The sequence below is a fragment of the Bombyx mori genome, chromosome 3, assembly GCF_030269925.1.
Source record: "Bombyx mori chromosome 3, ASM3026992v2".
Lineage (NCBI taxonomy): Eukaryota > Metazoa > Arthropoda > Insecta > Lepidoptera > Bombycidae > Bombyx > Bombyx mori.
In genome coordinates, this window is record NC_085109.1 from 9,353,319 (window position 1) to 9,377,497 (window position 24,179).

The 24,179-nt window shown below is 35.4% G+C and overlaps 1 protein-coding gene and 1 long non-coding RNA gene across 2 annotated transcripts; one reads left to right on the forward strand and one right to left on the reverse strand.

Moving 5' to 3' along the window:
- Positions 1-154: 154 nt before the first annotated feature.
- Positions 155-21,682, reverse strand: LOC101744815 (integrin beta-nu). The gene is given in 13 exon segments (NM_001309600.1): positions 155-1,512; positions 3,032-3,232; positions 4,243-4,412; positions 6,633-6,824; positions 7,486-7,658; positions 7,762-8,091; positions 8,201-8,322; positions 8,424-8,613; positions 9,210-9,354; positions 9,639-9,804; positions 10,716-10,873; positions 14,005-14,143; positions 21,602-21,682. Coding segments are annotated over 13 exon segments (2,439 nt in total). The 5' UTR covers positions 21,669-21,682; the 3' UTR covers positions 155-1,126.
- On the forward strand, positions 20,168-22,280 carry LOC134201444 (uncharacterized). Its single transcript, XR_009976738.1, has 3 exons — positions 20,168-20,218; positions 21,565-21,907; positions 22,002-22,280. It is a non-coding gene; the product is annotated as an uncharacterized LOC134201444 (long non-coding RNA).
- The last annotated feature ends 1,899 nt before the right edge of the window (positions 22,281-24,179 follow it).

Below are 24,179 nucleotides of genomic sequence, written 5' to 3' on the forward strand. Positions count from 1 at the left end.
TTTAACTCTTCTACACTCATCAAATTGTTATTCTTGCCACGGCTCTCCTAAGGAGATTTCATAGAAATAAGTATTGCTTTTGTACTTAGATTTCCTATTACTCTGTATTCTCTTTGCGTTACCATAAATATTTAAATAATAACCATAGCACAAGTAACAAAAAAACTTAATTATATTTTTTGGTATCAGTATACTTACATCATGTAAAACTTATAAACTTATAAAATTGATTAGTTACAAAAAGCAAATTATTCATCAGCTAAGAATGTAGATTTTAACGTCAATACTATATTTTGTTATACTCAAACTAAAGAGACTACTTTTTGCTTAAACTGTTTCACTGGAAAAAAGTGAATTATCTGTGGTTTTTATAATCTGTGCTTTTTAAGAATTCCTAACGATAACCTTTGTGAATATAAGGGGGCTCTTAAGCGGGAACGTGTGGAGTGAAGCTGTGTGAATTATTTTATTTTGTTAATTTAGTGTTTCTTTAGGCCTAAACATGTAATAATGGTAGTTAACAGCTCAGCTCTTATGAAATTGCACAAATGTGATAAAATGAAATAACCGCCGCTGGACATGACTTCTCGTGCTCTTTCAAAAAAGTCACTGATGTCTCGAGAAATAACTACAGTTTTACTGAGCCTTTATTTCATTCCATCTCATCTCGTTTAATTTAATTTTATCAGAATTGATTACAGTCCTAAAACTAACTTCATCTCACTTCACTCCACATCATTGTTTATATAACAAAAATGTGTCTACTAGTACAATAATACTAATGTATGTATTTTCTTTTAAACTCAATACGGGTAACAACGGCCTTCCAAGAAGCCAATTGTCATGCATAAAAGGAAGAAGAATCACTCGCAACAAACACCAGTACAATAATACTTTCATAAATTCAATAAATGTTCGAAGCTACGTTAATTGTAGTTAGGGTGGGGCAGCCGTTGTAACTATACTGAGACCTTGGAACTTATATCTCAAGGTGTGTGGCGTATTTACGTTTTAGATGTCTATGGGCTCCAGTAACCACTTAACACCAGGTGGGCTGTGAGCTCGTCCACACATCTAGGCAATAAAAAAAAAACTTCATCAATAAGCCAACCCCTCAGTAATGCACTTAATCATTCTTATCTCTAGGGAACGAATCCGGCAGCTTAAACTCTGTTATAGGAGATTTATACAACGGGTTCAGTTCTTGCATATTCTTTCGACTCTCCTGTGCTTCTTTAACGAATTTCGCGTATGCTCGCCTGTCTGAAACGATCTGAGCGCTCTTTATGGCTAAGATAATTAGAAGCCCTGCCGCTATCACGCAGGCTATGATGACGAAAGCGCTGGTCATGATCTTTGCGCTGGTCGGCTGGAAGCAGTCTTTAGAACGGAGCGCAATCTCCATGGCGACTATGGACTGTCTGACCGCGTTGTAAGTGTATTTGTATTCGCATTCAAGTGAGTTCTCCTCTATGCGAAGGATACAGGTGATATCTTCCGCGCTTACGGACCCTGAAAAACAAAAAGATAAAATTTTAGTTAAGATATTTAGTTAGTTAAGATTGCAAAAACATACATTTTTGCTTAAAATGTTTATCATCATTTAATTAAATGTTCTAATTTAATGAATTTCACACATAACACAAAAACTAGAGTTTAATAAAATTTGTTTCTTTGTATACTACAGTTATCTTTCCTACGTTAAATTGTTCTCGTATACACTTTTCTCTATGAGTATCTAACTTTCTTTTTCTATTTATATAATAATATGCTCGCCAATTTGGTTTCGAACCATACTTTTTATTTTATCTATAATATCATTATCTATATCTATAGTAATATGACTATACTTAGTAAGTAAGGAAGCGGGCCACGCCTGGACAAATTATAGATAACAAAAACCACAAGCCGGTATAGTTTCATAAAATTAAATTTCACAGTTCATCAAATAAGCTGTGGATTTTATAGTTAAACTAAAAACCGCTTGCTGTTTTTCTTACATATATTTTAGCGTTAACATTCACTTTCGAACTAACCACAAACCAAGTACCATAGCAATTATCCCAGATTCTCTTCATAATGGCGCTTTCCTGTTATTATTACGCTTTTAGTAGCTTTATTAGGAACTTTATAATGAAACGAAACTAAAGAAAAGTGAAATTAACGCTATACAGTGACACAACACCTATGCGTACGTATACATTATAAAATAGCTGAGATTTTGGTGAGTAGGTCGAAAGATACGCAACCACTTTCCTTAACTGTCACCCTAGTAATAGTTGAAGTCGTCGTGGCCTAAAGGATAAGACGCCCGGTGCATTCGTATGTAGCAATGCACCGGTGTTCGAATCCCGCTGTCGGACCCACCAATATTTCTAATGAAATACCTACTTAACAAATGTTCACGGTTGACTTCCACGGCGAAGGAAAATAGCATCGTGTAATAAAAATCAAACCCGCAAAATTATAAGTTGCGTAATTACTGGTGGTAGGACCTCTTGTGAGTCCGTGCGGATAGGTACCACCTGCCTATTTCTGCGGTGAAGCAGAAATGCGTTTCGGTTTGAAGGGTGGGGCAGCCGTTGTAACTTTGCTTGAGACCTTAGAACTTATATCACAAGGCAGGTGGGGCATTTACGTCGTAGATATCTATGGGCTCCAGTAACCTTTTAATACCAGGTGGGCTGTGAGCTCGTCCGCCCATCTAAGCAATAAAAAAAAACATTCAGATCCGTACAAATTAACCGAGTATCGTTTAAACTACCGAACCTATAATTTTTTTTTTTAATTAGTTCCCTATTTTTCGTTCTTGGTCACTTCTTCTTCTGTCTCATTCTTATCATATCATTATCATCTTCATTATTTTATTAATATAGAAAATTTAATGCGTAAATAAATACAGTAACTTTTGTACATACTAATAGGTACTTTGGTCAATAATTTGATAGCCCTAACAAAAGCAACAAGATCATAATAGGTATAATTAAATTGCGAATAGTCTAATCGTAATTTAATAAACACTTAAACTTACCAGTTTCGCTCATTCTGTCATGGACTGTGTAGTTGACGCTGCCAATCGTACATATATCCGTACAACTGCTGTTGAGATGACAAGAAACGCAGGGTTCCGCGTTTGCGCATAGCGGATTCTCACAGGTTGCACATGTCTCGCAAAACGTGCCTGAGTATACGGAGCCGCTGCTCTGATCAGAGGCGGAACACTGACACTGACCTGGAAATTTTAATAGTTAACACAAAAACTCCAAGCCAGATCGGGATTCGTATACCTTACGATTAATAGCTACATTGACAGGCTATTTTCATTAAAAATCCTAGACTCATTTAGAAACAAATTCGGACTAAATAGCGTCTTTTGAGGTCAAGGAAGTTTATTATTACGATAAAAGTATATCGTCGTTGCCAAACCAAAATCTGCTATGTGCACTTTTGGAGATTTTTACGTTTTGACCTTTTCGTATAGTTCACAGCCCCTATCTACCGTATAAAAAAAACTGTCTATAGCCAGCGGTCGGGGAACCGAGGTAAATTCCTACCCCAAATAGGGTATAATGAAATTTTGGAGGGTAAAATTCAAACTTTTGTGAGTAAAAAGTATATATTGAAGTGAAACTTCTTTAGAATCGTTGTAATTTCAAACTCGATGAAACAAAATGAAACGAAACGAAAAAATAAGTCCATAGAAATAAATTGAATAGATTATGTTTAAATTACATTTTTAGTTATTGTTTTCTTTTCAAAATTATCATGGGGGCTATAATATGAAAGATGCTAAAAAATCAGGTAGTATCAACTACAACAAGTAATATAATATAGGGAAGATCTTCCAACGAGTGGGTGAAATTGTTCAGTACACTGAAGGCCCGAATGTTGTTTGTTGTTCGGAACTTGTATATACGCGAGCGTATCTTTGAATATGTCGTTAGCGAGATTCAGGCATCTGTCAAATATCTTGTGTTCTATGATAGCTACGTCACCAGAGTTATACATACGCGATCCTGGCCAATTCATTTCTGCACTATATTCTCTTAACATATCCATAGTAACGGTATCATCTCCACAATTGACCTTTCCTGTCACTAATTGTACTGAACAACGTATGGCGTAAACATCATCTGAGAATAAAATTGTGCTATTTTTTTTATTGCCTTTGCAGGCAGACGACAGGAATACGGTCCAACTGATGGTGACAAATGGTACGTGGCAAATTAGATCTTAATTTACCACAAACACAGTCTCCATGTCCGGAACAAAGTTTTTCGTCTCCCGGTGCAATACACGAATCCAATACGGTGGTGCAGTCACAGGAAGGTCCGCCCCAGCCGTCGACACACGCACATTGTCCACAAACACACACGCCGCGACCCACACCGCCACATTCGATACCGTTTTCTCTGAAAGAATACAAGACAATTGTATTATTTAAAATACATTAATATTATAGGAAATGATTACTTTATTGTTGATTCCCTATTAGTGCGAGTCATGTTAATATAATATTAAAACGTTTCTAAAGAAGCTAGCTAAATATTATACTGGTGGTAGGACCTCTTGTGAGTCCGCACGGGTAGGTACCACCACTCCGCCTATTTCTGCCGTGAAGCAGTGATGCGTTTCGATTTGAAGGGTGAGGCAGCCGTTGTAACTATATTGAGACCTAGAACTCATTTCTCAAGGTGGGTGGCGGCATTTACGTTGTAGATGTCTATGGGTTCCGGTAAACAATTAACACCAGGTGGGCCTTGAGTTCGTCCACCGATCTAAGTAATAAAAAAAAACAATTTAGGAATTTCAGAAAGTATAATTTAAATTTTTTGGTGCGTTCATATTTATTTCCCCAGCGAATCGTTGGTAGCCTACATGATTATTCCAGCTACGCGCGGACGGGTAGGTGAGCTTACGGGTTCAGCTTGATACTGAACTTAATACTAGATCTAGCAAGAGCAGTGTTTTGCTGAATTTACCACCGAATTGGAACGGCGAACCGTTGAGAACATCCGGCGAGAAACTCTGTGGGTTGGCTCTATAGATATGTAGATACGTCTATCTTGACGATGAACATAAAGATATATTATATTTACTGAACATTAAAGAAAAAATGTCGACCATCGAAAACGAACATCACGCACCTGCAGTTTATTTCAGGATGCGTTATATATGCAGTTAAGGAAAGTATATGTTTGTTTTAATTTAAGTAGTACAGTAATGTGTCTCTGTGACCGAAATTATAAACAAAATAAACAGTTCCGAAACAAACCTATCCAGTAACGCTCAATAAAACCTAAAATAGCAGTTGGTGTTATTACAAGATAAACAAAATGCTTCAAACTAAATCTTCATGATTATTATAATTCTGCTACAAAATTTTATGTTTGCGTTTCCGCATTCTTATAATCTTCATTAATAAACTAACGGAACGCAATATATTTTCCGATGTCTTCATTTAAGGTCAATAAACTCTGGCTACAGACTAAAATGGTTGCAACGGAAATAGTTCATTCCTTCACTAATTGTAAGTTTCCAAAAATATTCGTTGTCATCGTTTCTATAAATGTCAACCTGAAAATAAGACTACGTGGAAAACGAGAGATATTTATATGTACCGTACCAAAAGTTTAGGTGATGTCTACGTTATATTGGCTTTATGTAATTAAGAGAGCAAAACAACAGGTTTCAGATTCAACTAAATATAAGTGATAACTATATTAACTAGTTTTATGAAGACATTATAATTAATTTAAGGGTATCGAAGTTAAGACTAAGATCTCAAACTAAATAGCGGCTTTGAGATTGTATTGTTTATGTGTTCGAGTAATCACTCGATACAAGGTGGTCTTAATTACGTACTGCGGCAGTAAAAATATTTATATAAAGTACTTCTTTTAAAAACGAGCTAGATAGCTTTACGTAATTCAATAGGCCCCACTCTAGGTATGTGACAGTAAAGCCGGCTTTTGACTATGGTATATAATATAATATATAATCTATTCTAATATATAAATCTACAGTGGTTTTTACGGATGTTCCGTTATAACTACTGAACCATGCATCCGATTGACTTGAAACTTGGTATCCATGTAGAAAATACATGTACTTAATGGATAGGCTAATACTTACCTATATGAGTGTTGGACTCCCTAATAATAATGACAATAAATAATAATGTTAATTTTAAATGCCCAGTGTAGCGGACGAGTACGGCTAGTATAACAAATATCTTGAGATATAATATTTTACTGCTCGTCATGCACTTTGTACGAGACCGTTCACACAGCTATAATATATATTACATCCCAAACTATAAATATTTTTTTCGAGCAAATAAAAGATATTTTGAAGAAGTATATTTCACCGCACCTCCTCCTGCCTCGTCCACAGTTTAAATGGTGACGTTCGTCTGCAGACTGACTGACTGATGACATGAGGACATGACTGTGTTGAATTTTATATATCTTACAGTGCCAACAGTGGAACAGCAATCGCGGGATGTAATATCTAGCTCAAAATGTGATATATATTACATCCCATAGTCAAAAGCCGGCTTAAAGTTTCAAAAAAAATAACAAAGAGTCGCAATGTTCCAAAAAATAATAAGAAAGCGTTTCGTTACTAACGGACTAGTTTCACACGACTTGCACTGGCAATATTTTCCGTTGTAGCCACGGTCGCAGTCGCACCTCCCGCAGATGCAGTCTCCGGCGCCGGAACAGGCGAGAGTCCGCGTCGAGTTCGGCTCTCGACATTGAGCCATTAGTTCCGCAGATGCTTCCTCGTCGCTTATTGAACAGTCACAGTCTGGTCCGGACCTAAAACATAAAATTCATATTAATAGACTTAAAACAGTATCCAAATTCGATTATATTTTCTGTAATAACTATAAAACCTCTTGCGAATGAAATGTCAGATTTAAAAAAAACCACAATGCTGATGGTTTACAATATTTACTTTCCAAAAGAAAGTTAGTCAATGTCTATACTAATCTATACTAATATTATAAAGAGGAAGATTTGTTTGTTTATTTGTATTGAATAGGCTCCGAAACTACTGAACCGATTTGAAAAATTCTTTAACTGTTTGGAAGCTTGTTTTTCTTTCACTGGATAATCTTTTTTGAAAAAATAAGCGATCTTCACTAAAAGTCCAATAATGTAACCCAAGGTGTAAATAAATTGCATAAACTATTCTTTACATCGCGTGCCCTGCGAAAGCTATAGATGAAAGAATAAAATTATGTACTACAACTTTGTAGAACACATTATTTACAAAAAGTGTCGCGAGAGCATATGTCAAACTATTATAGTTATGTCGCAATGAGTGTTCTTTTATTTTAAAAAATAAAACAACGTTCGAAACATCTTTAAAATTTTTGTTGAATCCCGAGCGGATCCGGAGCGGGCCGCTAGCTTAGTATAAACAGAAGTTACTATCTTGTAAGTTTAATAGTCGTCGTATCTACGTAATACGTACCAGCCTTTATTACACTGACAAACACCGCACACGAGGTGAGAATTGACTGGGCACGTCAGGGACAGATCTTTCTGCGAATCGCCTTCGCATTTGCATCCACATTGTAATTCCACATCGAGAGTGAGCGAGTCCTGTCCAAGTTGACTTTCGGAAATGCGAATCGTCTGACTCGACTGCGAACAAAAACTATGGAATTAACCTTCGTTTTCCCTTCGTAATTAGCCACTTTCGGAATTTAATTACTTACAGTTTTAAACTCCGAATTTAATTACTTACAGTTTTAAATTCCGAACAAGCATCGAGAGTGATGTGCGCCTCGTAATTGAGGGTCATGCCGTATTCGACTCCGGTACATCGCGTCGTCTCGACAAGCGACCCTCCTTTCACTCCACAATCAGAGAAGTACCGAACCTTAGCCGGGCCCGAGCTTGCATTGTCCTCAAAATCGACAACGCTGACGATGTCTTCGTATCCCGTTTTGACGAGCTTTAGAATGTTGGAACTGTCACTTTCCAATTTAGCTACGTACGTGAAATCTTTTAAAAGTTCGTGTAGACTATCGTAATGATCCTTAACACTTTCGGTTACAGCAAATATAACGTTAACCTAAAAAGAAAATAGTTAACCAAACTGATTAAGCTGAGTACACAATAAAGTTTACAGAGTGGATCATAGCATACTGCGTAAAAAGACAATTTAATTGTGTTAAACTAACCTTATACTTATCAAGTAATCTAAAGATTTGAGCAATAGATGGATAATCGTAGGTGTCCGCCTTGTTATAGTAGCCGTTGTCATCCAGATGGCAATTTTCATCGTTCTTTAATGCTGCTCCCCCTGGAAATGTATAAAAATCACATGTAGATTAGTTATGGTGTTATTTAAGCGGAGATACGTATAATAATTAAGTAATAAGATGAATAATTTGTTGTTCCAACCTATCCTTCCGTCGCCAGCAATATGCAACAGTCCATCTGAAGAGAGAATTACGATCTTTCTGCTTTTCGTCGACCATCCGATCTTCTCGCCGCAAGTCAAGACCTGCATGAGGGCATCTAATTGGGCCTCGGCGTTATCCAGATTTGCAGTCACTGAACTCGTGTTTACTTTCTTGATAAAATCGCTTACCTAAAAATATGCATAATTAATCATTCAAATAACTTACGACTGTCGATCTATGAGATTGTGATTAACAACAATACGGCAGGAAGCGGAATTTCCGATGTTTTCTGGCGACTGTGACAAATCACAGTAGATTATTCAAATGATCCAAATGATTTAAATTTGAAGACAACAATTAAAAAAACGATAATTCACATTACGTTCTCAAAGGTACTGCAGTTTTATATACAGAATTTTCGCTCATAAAATATTCTCATTAATTCAACATCAAACTTTTCCATTAATGGTGCTTTTAGGCACCACAAGCATCGTTCACAGTCTTCGTCGAACCCGTCGCTTGCGACGAAGGGCTCGACGAGCGAATTAACCCACAGACACAGCCCACTGAGTTTCTCGCCGGATCTTCTCAGTGGGTCGCGTTTCTGATCCGGTGGTAGATTCTACGAAGCACTGCTTTTGCTAGGGTCAGTGTTAGCATCTCTCCGGTTTGAGCCCCATGAGCTCACCTACAAACGTTAGGGTGAAGCTGAAATAGCCTCTCAAGGCTATCAGCAAAGGTAGAAAAAAAAAAAAAGAAATTAGAGTTGATTGAATTTATTCACCTCATTAGTAAGAGATAAATGGTGTTTGTAGCTGTATGTTGCCTCGCAAGCTTCTTCCTCAACAGCACATGGGTTTGATTTTCTTCTATCATCCACGTTGATGAATGGCATGATTGGTTTATCAGCAAAACTACCAAAACCGAGCCTAAATAATACAAATAATTACCTATTTGAACAAAACGTGGTTTGTTTTTGACTAATTACAACATTTATCTGTCGGTACGAAGATGTGATGCACAATTTTACAATTTAATTCATAATTCGATTTATCAATTGCGAGTCTTGGAATAGTTATCGTTTTTATTGTTCGCGTAGGACTACTAGTGAAATTGATTCTTCAAACCAATATTTGTTGATTATTATTTTATAACCTATTTAAACTGTCTATACAAATTTCTTTTGAAGCATCCAGAGTCACAAAATACGTACCTAAAATTGTCAGTTAAATTCTTTAACAGAATAGGCAAGTCATCCCTTAAGGAAACCAGTGTTTCCTTGTCGTCCTTCATTGACCAGGTCAAGTCCATCAGGTAGTAGAGATCTAGAGGGTAATTCTTCGCTGGCCGGTATACGAACTTAATTTTTTTTGTTTCACCTGAAAGTTGAATAATAATTTCAAAACTATCTAAAGATAATAGTGCGTATTTTCTTAAGTACATAATTTGTAAATACTCACAGTACCAATAAAGTATTGGTACCAAAGAAGATAAATTAAAATCAAGTTTGGTAACTCTGAGCCACGCGGATTTGGACTGGAACTTTATGAATTCTTGATTATCTACAATCCTAACATATATTTATAAGCTTAATACAGACTTTATAATTATATAATTATAATTTAAAAAAAAAAACATTGTTTCAAAGTAAATAATGCGCATTGCAAATGGACTCGTTAACATAAATTGAATAGGCTCTATCTCAGCGGTCGGGGAACTTTTTTAATTATTACCCCAAAATAATTTTGTGTAAGTTGATATTATGGCGAAAAACAAAAAAAAAACCAAATCGCTTCTTTTTAGCATCTTCCATATTATAGCCACCACGATAATTTTGAAAAAAAAAAATTATTTTTTCGTTTCGTTTCATTTCGTTTCATCGAGTTTGAAATCACAACGATTTTAAAGAAGTTTCGCTTCAATATATACTTTTTACTCACAAAAGTTTCATTTTTACCCCCCAAAATTTCATTTTACCCCATTTGGGGTAATTTACCCCAGTTCCCCGACCACGGCTCTATCTCGATGAGTTTATTTGTAGAAGAGCAGTTCTGTTATTCAATTCCAAGTTCATAATCGGGCCATAACGACCATACAATATTATTGTGTTGTTATCATGTTATCATGAATAAAGTTACCAAATTTGACAATGATATTACAATCAGAAGTGGATGAAATCCACATCTAAAGTTCATCATTCAGTTGCACGCGCAGTTCAGAATTCCAATTAATGAGATAATAGATTTATATAGGAAAATATTAAATTAAAAAAAAACACATAAACACGTACGTGGTTTCAACGATAATTTGATCCTTTGAGGCTGGATCTGTACTACGGACTCTTCACTGTCCGGTTGCATGTCTTGTAAGGAACTATTCTCGGCCACAACCCATATAGGTTTCTCTGGTCGTTGTATCATAGCTTGACTGCATCCCGTAGACACCAAACTGTAGAGAAAAGCTAAGAATTTTAATCTCAATTACTAAAATCACTAAAAGTTCAAAGCATTAAGATTTCAGTACCAATGAAATACAATTACAAGCTTCCGATAGATAAAAATAAATAAAGAGCAGCGTTTTTTTGAAGTATATGCAATTTAATGAAGCCATTTTCATTTTCGCACCTTTTTATATAAATAATAATATAATAAATAATAATATATTAAACCGAGTGGCTACAAAATAGAATTTGCGACGAGTACATCCAAGAAGCATTATAAATTGCGAAAGCTGAAGACAAACTAATTAATCACTGTTCATATATCCAACACAACGAAGAATACTCGTAGCGGTGATGAAAACAAATTATGGTAATAAATAATAAAATCGACCCGCTGTAACCTAGAGAGGACATTAAAAAAGATCTAAACATTAGAGTTTAAAAAAATGACAAAGCAATGTAGATTGTTCAGGAAAATGTACGAAGGGCTTACTTTAAATCCCAAAAGTCAAGAGAAAGAGGAAAGAAGGCCCAAAAATCGTTTGTAAAAATAAATTGTAAATATTATTTTTAATTTTTTTATTGCTATTGTGGGCAGACGAGAATACGGCCCACCTGATGGTGAGTGGTCACCGTCGCTCATGGACGTCAGCAATGCCAGGGGCAGAGCCAAGCCGCTGCATGCCATAAAGTACTCCCCGCAAGCCTCGTTTGAAGAAGAACATGTCATGAAAATTAAAACAAACCTATTTAAAACAATTATCATTCATAAAATTCCTTGATTCTCAGGCCCCTACATTACCTCCCAAGTCGTTGTAAATCAGATTGTCCACATAGCTGTCAGAAAATAAAACAAGCACAGAAATTACATTATTCTATTGCGATGTCGAAATTACCGAACTCGGCACGTCTTCGTTGGAGTAAGCCTATTGAAAAGCATTCACCCGACGTGGACCGACGCGGCCACAATCAATAATCAATCAAACGGCGATCTCTTGATTAGTGAGCCACATCCGAACTCATCTCGGTCAGCGAACGTGGGAACCGCATCGAAGAATGTGCATCAAAGGTTTACAAGAATACAACTTTGTACTTAGTTTACCTTGCAGCTATTACTGTACAAATTGTATGCTTGTTCTATTATTATGATAACGACGGGTTTCTTTTCTAATTGGGTGTCGCTCTTCCAAATAACAGAGCGGGCGACGGAAAATTATAGAGATTGAATAATCTTTACGTAAGTCTGGAAGACAATTGAATTCGTTTGTGATCTTTTAATTGACAGCATTCGTTCAAAGTTCGTTGAGCTTTTATTACTCAAAAACATAGAAAAATACGATTGTTTTTATCGGTTTTGTATAAAAAAAATTACATAAGTTAGTAAGATACACACAGTACATCAAATATCTAACTTATAGAGATTCCCAAAAACAAATGATAAAATAAATTTAGACAGATTTAATGTATTTTACAAGTCCAAAGATAGTAAGCAGGTTCGCGTATGCTTTCCACTATGTTTACAGTTTTCTCAATTGATGTGAAGGTAATTATCAAACTAATCATTAATCAGGACAGAGATCGGATTTTACCATAACTTATAAGTATGAGCAAGATTAATACGCGACAAAAACAAATTCACTAACACACCACGAACAAGAAACCATGAAGATCAATGTACTTTGAAAATAAAACTTGTGGTACGTTAATCAGCGTCATTCACAATGGGCATTGAGTATTTTTTTTATTACAAATTACATTTCGAGAAATAGGCTAGCTGATTACAAAAAACATATCTTTAATAACTAATATATTTAACCAACCTTTAACCTTTGTTTGTCTCGTAATTACGTCATCATCGGCTTTATTCAAGCAGATACTTTAACTCTATATTTTTATATACTCTGTGTACAACACAAATGTCAGTTTTGTTATGATTTTTTCGTTATCCTCAAAACACTTTCATAGTTTCAACTCAAAGTATGAAGGTAATCACTCTTTTTAAGACTTGTGTATCAATGAGTGTAGAACAATTGACTTTTAGAGATGATGTACCTGCTTGATTCGTAGAAAAAATTAAAATAATTTGTTAAATGAACGGCTGGCTTTGATAAAAGGAGTAACATGTTAAGGGTCGAAAACTATTCCACCTTCGCTGTGCTACTAATAATGTCACCATCTTGAAAAGCGATGACATTTTATATTAATTATTAAAATTACATAAAAACACTGAATGTTTAGAAAAATATTAAAATTATTTTCTTAAAGCGGTCTACATTTTCTAAAAATATATATAATTAAACATGTTTTTTAATGAATGCCAATTCAACAAATTAGCTAGGTATAAATAGGATTTGCGAGCGATGTGACCTTATGAATGCTTATTCCTGAATATTCACAACTAAAACCCTATTAACAATTTTCTGTTATAATGCCACAATAAAACAGTGTTTTAATCATTCTATTAAATAAAAAAGGATTAAAAAATCGGTCGGAACCGGTTTATTTATTTAATTAATTATACTAACAAAGTTATCGCCAATTTAGAATATCGCTAAATGCACACGAAGCTAAACAACTTAAAAAGTCATAGAACAATAGAATTCTGGGACTGGATGCTTTTATATTCGGTCATTTTCTATCCATAAAATAAGTTATTTATATTATAGATACAACACAAAACGATATAGCCACGGAACAAGCGTAAATTACAACATTTGACATCAACCTTTAAATGTTCGATTTTCTTTTAACTTAAATTTGTATGGAGATGGAACGTTCTACGTTTGCCGCTACGGGCGCTGTTCCAACTGCATACAAATTTGAGTTAACTTTTACGCTATCGAGAACGTTAAAAAACTCGCAATAAGCCTACTGAGGTCTAAATCTCAACTACATTAACGATTGTTCCGTGCGGGCTCACAACAAACCCTATCACCACGTAGTTACGTAAATTATAATTAATTAATTCAATTTTTTGGGTCCAATTTTTACTAGACGATCTTATTCCGTCATCGTGTATGTAGGTCATTCGTGAACATAATGTGTCAGATACGTTTGTCATTCGAGTTATTGGTGCTTGCGGAGTTAGAACACCGGAACACGTTGCCGCGCTTTTTTTAAACAATCCAAAACGTCAAACCTTTCGTCGTCGTTGCACCTGGGAGCAGCGTGACTGAAGTAAGGGTCTGCACACCATCGACAGTGCGAAGCAGCCGACAAACACGCACCGCACTCTTCATGCTCGATGCACACTAGCTTGTTGAGCAGTTTTTCTTGAACTGGATTAACAAAAAATAATGTATTAACTACTAGCTGACTCGGCAGACTTCGTTTTGTCTCAATAGATAAATAAAAGACCTAAACTTATGTGTAAAATAAACTTAAAACAAAAAGAATCCGTCCGACGGGGGACACATTGAAGGAAAAACAAAATTGTTATTTTTATATAATTCCGAGCATTTTCATATTTATTCACCTTTTAAACCTTCTCTGGACTTCCACGAATAATTCAAGACCAAAATTAGCCGTTTCGAGTTTTACGAGACTAACGAACAGCAATTCATTTATAGATAGAGAGTACAAATAATATGTTTTAAAATTTCTAATTTTCTTCATAAATTTGTCAACAATGCGGACTTTTTTGTAAGATACAAAATGGAATAATCATTTATTTAGTTTTTTTTCTATTTGTTATAAAATGATGCAAACCTGTTTGGTTAGGTACATGACACTACATTGGCCGAAATAAAACAGTTTAATTGAATTCAAAAATACACAAAAAAATGCATATTAATTGTAATTTTGATATGAAATGCAAAATAAGAAATATAATATTATTTAAATCTAATGAGATTGCTCATATGATTTCCATACCTCTAACAATAAGACATAAATTAGGACCTGGTAAATACCTAGTTTTGCCATAAATACTGAGTCAAAGGAAAAAAAAAGGCTATTGCAAATAACATTTATTACTTTTACAGTGTGTTAGTACTACATAAATATAAAACAATTTAAAGTATAAAAAGCTTATTCGAAGTGGTCTCCATTGGCTGCAATACAGTCATTTAAACGTTGAGGCCAGTTATCAATAGAAGCACGCACTCTTTCCATGAGAAAATTTATCACTGCCAATCGTACAGGTTGTTTTAGGGACTCCAAATTATAATGGCGTTTAGAGCAAGCCGTACTCTCTAAAACTGACCATAAATCATAATCCAGCGGATTAAGATCGGGACTAGACGACGGCCAGTCTTCAACTCTGGTGAAGTCCGAAACGTTCGTTTCCAACCAAGACTGCGTAGACCGAGCTTTATAACCTGGCGCCGAGTCTTGCTGGAAGGACCATTCTTGATTATTGAACATGGTGTTGTTAAGGGGCTTCACTGCTTCTCAAGAATGGTATCTTGATATACTTGTGCCGATGTTTTGATACCTTTTTCACAAAAGTATGGCTCAGTCACTCCTTCATAGCTAATACCCCACCAAACCATCACTGAAGTCGGATAGTGCCCACGTTGCACTCTGTCGACTAATTGGGAAGCTTCCTTAGAGTTTTGAGCATAAATACGGTCATTTTGTTTGTTAAAATTTTGCTCAATTGTAAAAAAAATCTCATCCGTAAACAAAAAATTTCTATGACCTCCCTTTGCGTACCGCTTCAGTAGTTGTTTCGATTTTACCACCCTATTCTCTTTTAAATTATCAGTTAAGAAATGACCAGTACGTCTCTTATAGGCTGCAAGTCCTAAGTCATCTTTTAAAATACGCGACATGGTTCTAGGTGCTATCTTCATCTCCCGAAATAAAATCTTTTGCTTTCGGACAGGATTTCTTCGAATTCTTTCCCTTACTGCTTTGACCACATTTTTCGTACGAACACTACGTGGACGGCCAGATCTTTTTCTGTCACAAACAGAGGAGGTCTCATTGCACCTATTAATAGCCCGGTACACAAAGATTTTACTAATACCAAGCGTATGGAGAGTTAAAAAATGCATTTGGCTCCATACCTACTTTGTGTAATGCAATCACAGCGATTCGGTTCTCTTTATCACCCCACTCCATTTTAATATCGCAAAATATTGTACAATGTATTGGCGCCAAAATGAGAAAACTCAATGAGCAATCATATAAAAATGACAGATTCCAAATTCAAATGTAATATTTTGTTTATTTTTAAATGTAACAGTATTTATGGCCAGACTAAGTACAAAATCAGTTTACAATTTATTAAATTGGTTACTCTACGAGTATAATAGTGCGACTATTTCCACTTTATAATTTTCCTGCATCCGATACGTGCACATTAATAAATAAATATTCAATGTATAACGGGAATTATTAATCTTTGTTTGGTTATGTCATACAGCTCATAGTCAAAAAGGCTCCTACCTAATTTGTCAATCCGTGAATACAAAATGAGGTGAATTAATTAACAATGGCAGGTGCTTGCACGAAATAGGGTCAATGATCGTGTTTTGTTTTTTTAGGATTCAGCATAAGATTTATATACATATTATGATATCATCTGTGACATTTTCGCTCTCATAAAAGTTTTATTTTAAATAGCGCATTTTTTATTATTTCTCTCAATAGTTTCCGCTAGTTTTATAATATACTATGGGAATTCTAATAAGAAAAATAAAAAGATATGATCTTCGACTAAGCGGACGCATTCGCTTGATAGACGGGTCAACCGACTGTTTTTTTTTCGGAAATTGCACAAATGCAATATCTAATAGCGTAGATAATTATTATATTTTATTTGCATTGCATGAAACCTTGGGCTGATGATCGGGTAGTTTTGGGAACGGAAGAAATTCACATTTAGATTTTTCATATAGACTAATTTTAATTCGGGCATCGAAATCATTTGTATAAACGAAAAGTTTTTCTAAACACAACTGTCACTGGTGGTAGGGCCTCTTGTGAGTCCGTGCGGGTGGGTACCACCACTCTGCCTATTTCTGCCGTGAAGCACTAATGCGTTTCGGCTTAAAGGGTGGGGCAGCCGTTGTAACTATACTTGAGACCTTAAAACTTATATCTCAAGGTGGGTGGCGCATTTACGTTGTGGATGTCTATGGGCTCCAGTAACCACTTAACACCAGGTGGGCTGTGAGCACGTCCACTCATATAAGCAATAAAAAAAAAACCTACTACAAACTATGGACACATCGAATTTAGTATTGGAATTCTATTAAAACTTGAAACAAATAAACAACAAATGATTTGGAAACATAAACTCTATTCCAATTGCGAAGTCCCTTTTGACACTATTTAGAACGTAACTCTTCACGTTTCGCATAATTTGAAATAATAATCATTTTTTCTTCATGGTCGAAAATATCATTTAAAAAATACACAATCAATCTAAATCATTATACAATTAATTCACACACAATACCATAATAATAATATCTGTCTCATAGGACTTCGTAATTGGAATAGAATATAAGTGTACTCTTATCGAACTTTTATTTACTTTTATTGTGTCGAATTTATTCCACTAATTGTCCAATTGTGAAGTAAGTACACAATACCATACCGACCGCTTTTACCATTTATTGCTTTTTTTTAATCATATGTACGTAGAGTGTGGTTGCAATGGTATATTTGTATACAAAGATACAAATTAAATCATTTTTTTTATTGTTATAATAAGAAAAAATAAAATTATGTATATGACCAACAAAACCTAATCAAATTGCTTGTGATAGTAAAAAACACAAAATGAAAACACGCACGATTCAATTTATAAATGGAAACCGAATTCGGTTGTTTGGATGCAAACGTCTGAGTACATGTACTGCCTCACGATTACATCAAAAGCCAGCCATACGTGTATACGAAAATGGACCACCAAAACAGTTTCAATAGGAAGCGTAGAGTTAATACCGTGTTGACACAAATTATGTGGGCGTATGTGAGATTACGGGCACTCTTACTTATAATCTCACTACAAATAGAGTTTGAAATAGGGTTGCAATGTTTGTGCATCGTTAATATAATGCAGTACATAAATCATATCGGTAAATGTCTGATAAATCCAATATAACGAATGTCATAAGCTTTTCGATTATACATCAACATTTCAATTATCAGAGATGTTGATATCTCATATAGGTAGTTTATGATCAAAATTGAAATCATCAAGCGGATATTGCACACAAAAGGGAATACCAAGAATAGCGGAATTTTTACATGAAAACAATTTACTATTTTACACTTTGCCGATTTTTTGTAATCCTTTTGTACTATTTAATAAATAAACTATTAGTTTATAAACTTCTTGGTTGCTACTACTTGCTTTTAAAAGTTCACACGTAACCTTATCGTACATATAACCGTATCGTAGGCCTGTTCTTATGTATGGCAGCGAAACATGGGCAGCAACCAAAAGGAACGTACATACCATTCAAGTTGCTGAAATGAAAATGCTGAGGTGGATGTGCGGCGTGACTAGGCTCGATAAAATCCGCAACGAGTACGTGCGTGGAAGTCTAGGTGTACGGGACATCGCCGACAAGATGCAGGAGAGTAGGCTGAGATGGTATGGTCACGTGAAAAGGAAGCCACCTGACTACGTCGGAAATTTGGCGCTACTGCTCGACCTCCCCGGTCGGAGACCTAGAGGCAGACCCAAGACAAGGTGGAGGGACGTAGTGCTGAAGGACAAGAGAGAATGCAATGTTGCTGACGAGAATGTCGAAGACAGAGCGAAGTGGAGGAGTAAAGTCAGGAAAGCTGACCCCACCACCATGTGGGATAAATAGCTGGGAAGAGAGAGAGAGAGTAACCTTATCGTACAGATATAGCAACAACTAATATTTTTTTCCCTCCAAAACATCACACTAGTTATGCCTAAGTGCTTAAACAATACTTTCAAATGCATCAGCAGTGACAACCCTAAGCATGAGTATAACCGGCACGTGCTCAATGTTCATCTAACACAGCGTTACAGCAAATCGATCCAGCGATAACCGTACAAACAGAACCGATACAATAATTAATCGGCATACGATTGTTTTGACAAAACGTTTTATGATATTATGTTAGTGTGTCTAGTTTCGCTCTAGATATATCTTTATATTAATATGTGAGTATCGAAACTATATATTTTTGTATTGTAATTATGAAACGAAAGCTTGATACCTACGTAACTTTTGTATGTTTTGAATTTATTTTTAGGGAATCGATAAATTTAATTTCGAATAATGTACTTAATATTTATTAATTATTATTAACACAATCTATATATTAATACGTGAAGCAAAAACTTTGTATCCCTTTTTACGAAAATTACGCGGACGGAGGAGTATGAAATTTTCCACACTTATAGAGAATATAGAGAAGAAGTGCACAATGCTAACTTTTTTTTTAAATTATGCTTAAACATACATTAAATCAGTAAAGAAAACATTACACACACTACATACCATGTATTTGACGCACACACGCATGCATTTATTGTCAAACTTTTGTTCTTGACGTCTGTGGTCAAATTGAGAATAGATTAAATATTTTCTGTCTTTATTAATATTTTTTATAGTGTAGCCCGGAATTTGTGATTATAGAAGAATAAAATACAATCATTAATAGTATACAAACTTTCCAATTCCAATTAATTATAGTCGAATTTCGACTACTGCGGGACCTCTAGTTATTTATTAATACATAAAAAAATTACGAATTCGCAAAAAAAGAAGTTAAAGCGCAAAATAAAATCATGCGTAATTTTTTCCGTAGAGGCAGGCACATTACTGGTGGTAGGACCTCTTGAGTCCGCACCGGTAGGTACAACCAACCCGCCTATTTCTGCCGTGAAGCAGTAATGCGTTTCGGTTTGAAGGGTGAGGCAGCCGTTGTAACTATACTGAGACCTTAGAACTTATATCTCAAGGTGGGTGGCGCATTACGTTGTAGATGTCTATGAGCTTCACACACCAGGTGGGCTGTGAGCTCGTCCACCCATCTAAGCAATAAAAAAAACCAAACCTGAGATTTCTACGCAAATATACTGTGGGCGATTTTCATCGGCGGGCATCGATTAAGATTAAATGCAAGACATATGCGGTACACAAAATTTCTTGAATAGGTACTTTATTATACATAAATTAAATTATTATCGTTGATTATAGAACGTGTTGTGAGACCACGCCCGCGGGCACTATCATTCTGGGTCTTTCTGCTGCAACAGTCAAGCGTTTCGGTTTCAATATTAATAGTCGAGATTTCAATCTCATGTCTCCAAGGTTTACACGTATCAAAAGTTACATATTAATGCTTTTTATATATTTATAAAAAATGATATCACCTACGAAGTGAATCACTTCAACCAATTTCCTTGGGTGAGTATTATAAGTCACAAGTAATTAATATTACAATAAAATGTTTAAGTGCGACCACATTCAAAAAAACATCAGATTACCGTCAAATTTCAACCGACGACCTTAGTAAGCGTAGCTTTATACGTTCAATAAAAGTGAAAACTCACTAATCGGTAAATAACCATGTCTCCAATAATAAAAACGATGCACATTCAACAACATCAAGCTACAAGTTTTACCGGTGCTATACCGGAATATAGATATAAATATACCAGGAACATTCTGAACAATGAGGTGCTTTTAGATACCTCAAGCACCGGTCACCGTCCTCGCCGAACCCGTCGCTTGCGACGAAGGGCTCGACGAGTAAATTAATCCATAGACACAGCCCACTGAGTTTCTCGCCTGATCTTCTCAGTGGGTTGCGTTTCTGATCCGATGGTAGATTCTGCCAAGCACTGCTCTTGCTAGGGCCAGTGTTAGCAACACTCCGGTTTGAGCCCCGTGAGCTCACCAACACGTCAAGGCGAAGCTTAAATAGTCTCTCAAGGCTATCAGCATAGTTAGGAAAAAAGGGACAATAATAAGCACTCCTGGACTTCAAATAACAAAGTTACTGACTCTAGGACCGATCTTGTACCGTAGTAGAAAATTTACCTAACCGACCTAAATACTAGACCAGAATTATGACGTAATCAAAAGTCAATTTTCACCTTATTTTACTATTCCATTCCACTTTACTACTTACCAAAAGCCTAGAATGGCATGAGTACTACTGCCGCAACCTCTTCTTTATCATAAGTACATATATTTTGTTGAGTAATAACAGCGATGACTCATAATTCAGTCCTCTACGGGTCTCATAAGGTAATATATATTTAGCTGGATATTCTAGTAATCGTTGTACAATATACCTCACGTCGCATAATATGTTAATTAGAAAACTCGATGTTATAGAAAGAATTTCCCATTGAAATGTATAAATAAATCTGTCAGGCATATATCGTGTAGATATATTCTATTTCGGAAAAGTAATGCCCGTAACAGGTGGGTTCAGCGTCTATTCGGTTATTTCTGTTTGAACTGACTGCATTATCTGTTCTTTTGAAGTTACATTTACTTTTATGAACAGATAAGGTTATTTTTGCTTGTGTTATTCGAATTCGTGAATCACTGATTTTTGTGAAAACACAATGGCATAATTTTTACTGGTACAAAATTTTCACAAAACTTCGAAAGATTCATTATGAACATTTTTACTAAAAATTAGAATATTTGATGCAAGTTTTAAAAAAAATGTTGCTCCATACAATTTCTTATAAGAACAACGCGCGACCGCTCGTTATCTATTATCAAGTCGTTTTCAGAGTAAACACAACGAAAATTTATCGAGGACCCACTCACCTTGACCGCACGTGTATATTATAATAACTGAAAACACTAACAATTTACACAACGTATAATCGTACATGATCAAAACTCAGTAAATTCACATCCGCTCCGAAATGTTCGCACGTGTGTGAAACGAGTGCTGCGCGATCGGTTTCGCGATGGGCCTGTGATAAGGGTTGATAAGGTGATAGCGATAAGGAGACCGCGGCGAGTTCGGGCGCGCTGGCCCGCGCCTCCCTACGTCTTCACAGCTCGACATCTGCCGCACCTCTACAGTCCACGCCGAGTGAACGCTCATCAAACACTCATTCAACTTCGGTATGAGCCGCGAGAAACGCACGTTCATTTGTTTGGCGAATTGATGTCTAAAAACGAAGCACTAGATGTTAATATGGAATTATACTCTTTGCAGTTGCCGACGAACATGCGGTGATTTTAATTGGATTTATGGATGCCCGATATTCGATACTACTTGTTCTCGCTTTGTCATGCCTATGTCCGACAACCAAGAGATGATTTTTTTAAAATGGACTCTAAAAATGCAGGATTTTCTCAATTCGACAGTATTTTTATCTGTGCGTGTGTAACTTCAGAACTTTTTTATAAGTGAACCGATTTTGATGATTCTTTTTATTTATTTGATAGTTAGTGCTTTTGATGTAGTCCTAATTAAATTTTATTAAGATCTGAACAATAACTTTTGAATTATCCTCAATAATGTATATTCAACTTCGATTACATTATTGATATTCACATTATAATCTGTTGAAGGCGGTTTTATTTTATGCCAAAATTTGGTATTATTTATGGGATGACTACTTCACCTCTTCATATAAATAAATTTAACACGGCCCAAATCACAGGAGAAGGAGTTGTTGGTTCCCTTTTTCATTGCCGGGGTCAGGCAGACAAAGCTCACGGCTTACCTGAGAAGTAGTTAAAGGACCCAATAGACATCATAACGTAACCGCCACCCACGCACCACCTACTACTAAACAACCAGTGATCATGCAATAATTAGAAAACAAATTTCAGTATAATACATTTCCAAAACACTCATAAATGTTTTCAAACATTATTAATAGAGCAGTAGAGTCCTTGATTATTTATGAAAATTATTAACAGGCGTTTTCAATAGCCACTCCCTTTTTCTCACATAAATAGTGCATTAATGAAATGAATTAATCTACGAATAATACTTTTGTAACAAACATAGCGGTGGGCAGCGGCTGTGCTACTGTCCACTTGCTGATGTCCATTAGCGACGGTAGCCACTACTCACCAGCAGGTGGGCCATAAGCTCCCCTACGTAAAAGGGCAATAAAATTATACTTGCCACGATTAGACTTAGAGGGTTAGGTTTATTTTTATGCATTACATAATACATTTTCCTTATTAATACGCTTTTATGAGCTTCGGACGTATGTATGTTAGTATGTAACGAAATCTTTGAATATGATTTTGACCCCCTTTCAAAACTTCGGAGTAACTCGAAATTAGATACTTATTAAGGACCGATGACAATTTAAGATTAAAAAAAAATATTGAAGAAATTGAAAATCAGCTAAAAAATGAAAAATAAGTATTAGTTTAAAAAAACTAACTAAAAAATAGAAAATAAATTTGAATTAAAAATAGTGTAAGAAACAATAATTTTATTGTCTATTTTTTAATTGGATTTTCTATAAAAGCGTATTTTGTTAGTTTTTTTTTAAACTATTATTTATTTTTATGTTATTATTGACAGATTAAAAAACACTGTCTATTTCTCAAAGATACTTTGACAACACTAAAGTAATAACACCAAAACTCTACAATAGTTACTAAACAAAAAATAGCAGATAAATGAAGAAAGTGAGAAGGACATAATTAGTAATGAGCTTTTTTGCCTTTGTCCAAATTGAAATTGATTTTAAAATGATAACTTTGTGATCGATATTTACTTTACTGTTGTATTATTTAAAGACTACACGAATCGCTTAGAGAAATTCGATCATTATAATATCGTCATTTTATTTTGATTTGCATTAAGTCTGGTTACACTGATTATTTCGTCTACATCATTTTAATCTACATTATCATAGATTCCGTAATTTATTATAAATTCAATAATGGATTTATGAATTGTATACAGTACCTACTAAAGTATTTTACGGATCAACTAAGATCAACGAATTACCACAATCTTAGACAATATAAACGCAAAACGTTATCACTAAGTTGTCCTTCACCTAAATGAGCGTGGAGGGACGCTCATTAATAATTACTGCATTACACCATTCACAAGATACATGGCGTCAGGTCACGCAGCAGGCCGCTCCTTTGCTGCTGCAAAAATGTACTAATCTAGCCATTTTAACAAGATTCGCACGGCCTCCTTAATTAATCTATGAACTTATGAAAGGAAGAAACGCGCCCACGTTCGCAGAGGTCTTCGTTAATTGGACGTAGTATGTGGGTGTAAATTCGAGGCCAAAATAACAGAATGATCTGTTAGTTGCTTTATACCTAAAGCCTATACTTATTTATCTGAATGTAGGCGGCAAGCAGTCTACCGCTTCCCTTTATGGTGACTGAAAATATTGCCTAG